Source organism: Eurypyga helias, unplaced genomic scaffold (assembly GCF_000690775.1).
Source record: "Eurypyga helias isolate BGI_N326 unplaced genomic scaffold, ASM69077v1 scaffold49490, whole genome shotgun sequence".
NCBI lineage: Eukaryota > Metazoa > Chordata > Aves > Eurypygiformes > Eurypygidae > Eurypyga > Eurypyga helias.
In genome coordinates, this window is record NW_010225918.1 from 4,351 (window position 1) to 8,881 (window position 4,531).

The following is a 4,531-nucleotide window of genomic DNA, read 5'->3' on the forward strand; positions in this document are numbered from 1 at the left end:
TTTTTAAATGGTATGGGATCACTTCGTAATACTTATTTCCATGCTTGCAAGATTTGGGATTTTGTTTGTGTGATAACTCCCAAGACTTCTGCTTAAAGACAGTAGCTGGTTTTAAAAGAACTTCATTTTTTAGGAGTATATAATCTTCATGGTTTCCTTAGTGTTCAAAGATAAATAGGTATTTCTGCTGTGGCTCACACAGCTTTAAGAAACGTAGTATTATGGCAGCAAGTAATTTTCATACCTGGTACGGAAACTGCTGGTTCTCGTGCTGGCAGGAGAAGGGGAGGGTCTAGTTTGTTTCCAAAATATATCTTCCTCATGATAGAAAGGTTTTTTTAAAAATGATGTTTTTTCTTCTTTTTCCTCCAGCTGCATCTGGTGGCTTTAAACTTGCCATTTTCTGGGGACATGCGAGCAGATTTTCAGTGTTTTCAACAGGCCCAACTAGCAGGTTTGACATCTACGTATAGAGCCTTCCTCTCCTCACACCTGCAAGATCTGGCCACAGTTGTCAGAAAAACAGACCGAGACAATTTACCAGTGGTCAATCTTAAGGTAAAAACGAGTGCTTGGTACTTGTTGTATTAGGATAGGCGTGCACCTCTCAGTAGGTGCCCCAAAATCTCGGAAAACGGCAGAAGCAGAAAGTTTCAACCCAAACTGCATTTTATAAAGAAGCAGCTTTGCTTCAGATTTCGGAGTCAAGTTCAAGAATCAAAAAAGTAGTAAAAAAGTAAGGAAGTTACAGACTGTCTCATATTTCTTTTGCATTTCCAAGGGTTGCTTTTCTCAGTATCCTGAGGCTAATGGTGGAAGTAGAGCCGTGAGAATAGCCTTTTTTGAGCAGACTACTGACAAAGCAACAGCATGGCATTCAGCTTTCTGGATATTTTTTGCATCAGCAGGGAAGGTTTTCATTTCACAAGGGTAGCTGTTATGTTCTACCTTCTAGTACGATCACAGAGTATAGTAGGCTAAAATGCCTATTTTTCTCCTTTCTAAAGATAAAGGCAAATTCTGTGCTGAGTCGAGAGGAGAGTCTAGAGCCTGAGTCACTTTGTGGTCTCACATGAACAGACAGACTCAAAAACTGAGGAAAACAAACCATGTGTCTATAGCATTGCCTGGCTGCCAGAACAAACAGCCAAAGAAACCTTCAGGAATAACACATGGTGCTTGGAGAGGTAGCCTGATGCAAAGCTTCTGCCTTCAATATTTGCAAGTCTTTACACAAAATTGCAACCTCATGGAAAGTTCCAGTACAGATTATCTCTGTGTCTTCTCTATAGCTACAGTATATAGCTATAAGGTTTTAGATGTATAGATAAGCCTATAAAAGTCAGGTATGACGTGGATTCTGGATTTGTTTGGTTTGTAAAAGCGTCTTTGAAATTTTAACAGGGAGAAACACTCTTCGATAACTGGGAATCTATATTTAATGGAAACGGTGGACAATTCAACATTCATGTGCCAATATACTCCTTCGATGGAAGGAACGTCATGATTGATCCATCTTGGTGAGTTTACATTACCATTTATAAGTTTTACGTGACATTTATTTTTTACCGGATATTACAAGTAGCAATATTTTGGGCCACTAGAAATGTAATAAAAATTTCTCACGTTTCTTATGCCATCTTTCTTTTCCATTTCTGATAGCCTATGAACAACATATCAGGTTGTGTTCTCCTTTTCTTCCTCTCTATCTTCATCTTTCCTTGCCCACTGTTTGCTTCAAGTAGAAGGAAAGCAGAAATGCAGGTCACAACACAGATGTGTTCGGTTGAGTACAGTGAAAAAGAGACTTTTTCAGGAAATAACTTCTTAACATTACCTTTCAGGCCTCAAAAAGTAATATGGCATGGTTCAACTGCACATGGGATCCGACTGGTTAGCAACTACTGTGAAGCCTGGCACACAGCTGATATGGGAGCTGTGGGACAAGCATCACCACTGAAGACGGGGAAACTTCTGGATCAGAATGTGTATAGCTGTAGTAATCAGTTTATTGTTCTCTGTATTGAAAACAGTTTTGTGTCTGATCCCCAAGGAAAATAATTCACCTGTTGCACATAGGAATATTCCATTTTATGGCAGAAAAAAGCTGACACTGAAACTTCATTTGCAAGGATGTAAATATTTTAAATTTTGTAATTGCACATTTCAGGAAAAAACAGCCAGGAGAGACATACCTCAACACACACCGCATTCCAGTTAGGTGGAACATCCAGTGCACGTGCGGCTGACTAAATCCCTTCCTTCCACTTGAACCCCAGACGGTTTGAGGTTTGCCAGGAACTAACTCACAGCCCCTTGTCCTTCTGGCTGAGCTGAAGATGGCGTAAGGGCACGAGTCACGTGTGGTCTCGGAGGAAGATCCGGTAACCTGTCTCACCAGTGGTATGGCTCAGCAAGGCTGCTGCTGCTTTGCACTTGAGAAGCTGCGTGCTCTGTGCTCTTCTTTTCACCTGCATGGATTTTGAATGCCCAAAGCACTATTCACATATATGTTCATACAAATACTGCCCCTGAGCAAATTGTGGGAGGCTGTTGCATCTTACAGGGTTGAAATTTTCGAAGAAGCCTTAAGAGCAAACGTGCTTACCTCCTTTGAGTTTCAGTGGAAGCCGAGTACCTAAGTCCTGTAACCTTGGACAGATCGCAGCCTGGTGCTTACACATAAATTTAGCAGCATCCACATCTTACTTCAGCTTTTTCCTTTGCAGATTCTAGGCGTAGGGCTTTATGCAGAAGTTAATTTCACCTAGACAAAACCTGGACCTTATTTTGGTGCTTTTGTTACCAGGAAATCTGGACAATGTTAATGGAAAACATCCTGGTTTACTGGTAGAACTGTGCAGAGTAAATGCAGACAAATGAACCATCTGACCTTTATTTATTTCATTGCGTTCTGGGGGAAGTCATTTCCTGTTGTGGCAGACTGCTGAATGAAAGATGTTTGTCACACTTTCTTTAAAATATCTTCTAGACATTGGTATCCCGCTGATTTATACATAAAGTGATTTTCCTTTTTGGGAATTTACCCTTCTGGCATTTGCATAATTAAATAATTGTTAATATAAAGTAACAGCAACAATGATAGGAAAGATTTGTAAATGCCAATATTCTTCACAGTCTGAAGTCTTTTGCCTACGTATTTGTCTACTGCATACTTTAAACATCTTTACTTATATTTTAGCAGGCAGTAACTCTGGAGGTCAAACTCCGTGTTAACATTTTTTAGGATTTAAGCTAGAGTCTGTATTGGAAATAAATGTTCATTAGCTGACAAATAGAATATTAAATTGCTAGAGAGCTACTTTCAAAAGACAAAAGCAAATCACACTTGCTATACTAAGCTGATATAATTAATTATATAACCTAATATTGTGAAATCCAGCTTTATTTTCCTGATTTGCTATAAAAGCTTATTTCCTAGGGTCAGCTGAATCTTTTTTTTTTTTTTCCCCCCCTTGGAAAAGTCATGACTCCATTATTAAACCATGGTAATGAGGCAAAACCAGTTTACGTTACATTTTAAATGTATGCATAACAATTCATTTATAGTCCACTTCCCTAAAACGCTGAGCGCTCTTCTGAAACGCCACATTCCTTCAGTTCACTCCGTTGAAAGGGTTGTACGTGTACGGCAGGGTTTCACTCTGAGTCACAGCAGGTTCAGGGGGGGGAAATAAAGTGCTTTTACACGCTTCCAGCAGGAACCCCCTACCCGCAATCCTTCAATTGCTGGCAGACCCTCAGCTCAGCCCAGTCAGGGCCAGCGGGGTTGATGCTTGCAGCCCGTCATCCCCATCAGTTCTCGTGCTGCCACTCCTGACCGACAGTCCCCAGGGAGCTGCGGATTTCTTGGCATGGAACCGGAGTGACAAGGTGGGCTGCAGGCGGGATCACTCAGAAGAGCTGTGTGAAGGGGGAGGAGAGAAGACTAAAGCCAACGCGCAGTTTTTTAGGAGATACTGAACTAGTGTTTAAATTGGGCCAGAATTCTGTTTGTGACGATCCTTTCACGGGGCTGACCCCTCCCTGTATCCTGAACAGCTGCTAGAGCTTAGCGGGGAACTGAAACGGTAAAGTGACATGGTGGAGAACTCCAAGTGGTTGCTTCCCACCTCCAAAACATTACTCTGCAGGCTACAGGAATTTATTGCACTCCCATCAACTTAATACAGACCGTGACCCGTGCGTCGTCTGGGCTGCTGTGGTGCTGCTCCACGTGCCATGCTCACACGCCAGTTAGCTTACCAGAGAACGGCATGAGAGGTCTGTCAGAAGGATGAGGTTTCCCTTGGGAAAAACATGCTGTCGTTTTAAGCAGAGCCAGTGAGGCTTTTTACACTCCCTAGTATAACTGAAGGGAAGCAGTGATATTCATCGAGGATATGACAAAGGAAAAATTAGCCCAGTACTTTAAAACGAATCAGCTTTCCCTATCAAAGCAGAATACTTCTTTCAGCATGATTCCAACACAAATGTCAGGTGCACTCACAGATTTACAGAGTGGAAGGGA

At 41.6% G+C, this 4,531-nt stretch overlaps 1 protein-coding gene across 1 annotated transcript; it reads left to right on the top strand.

Moving 5' to 3' along the window:
• The first annotated feature begins 387 nt into the window (after window positions 1-387).
• LOC104509106 (collagen alpha-1(XV) chain-like) lies at window positions 388-2,123 on the top strand. The gene is made up of 3 exons (XM_010150939.1): window positions 388-558; window positions 1,405-1,520; window positions 1,845-2,123. The coding sequence occupies exons 1-3, from the start codon at window positions 412-414 to the stop codon at window positions 2,059-2,061; spliced, it is 480 nt and encodes a 159-aa protein (XP_010149241.1). The 5' UTR covers window positions 388-411; the 3' UTR covers window positions 2,062-2,123.
• The last annotated feature ends 2,408 nt before the right edge of the window (window positions 2,124-4,531 follow it).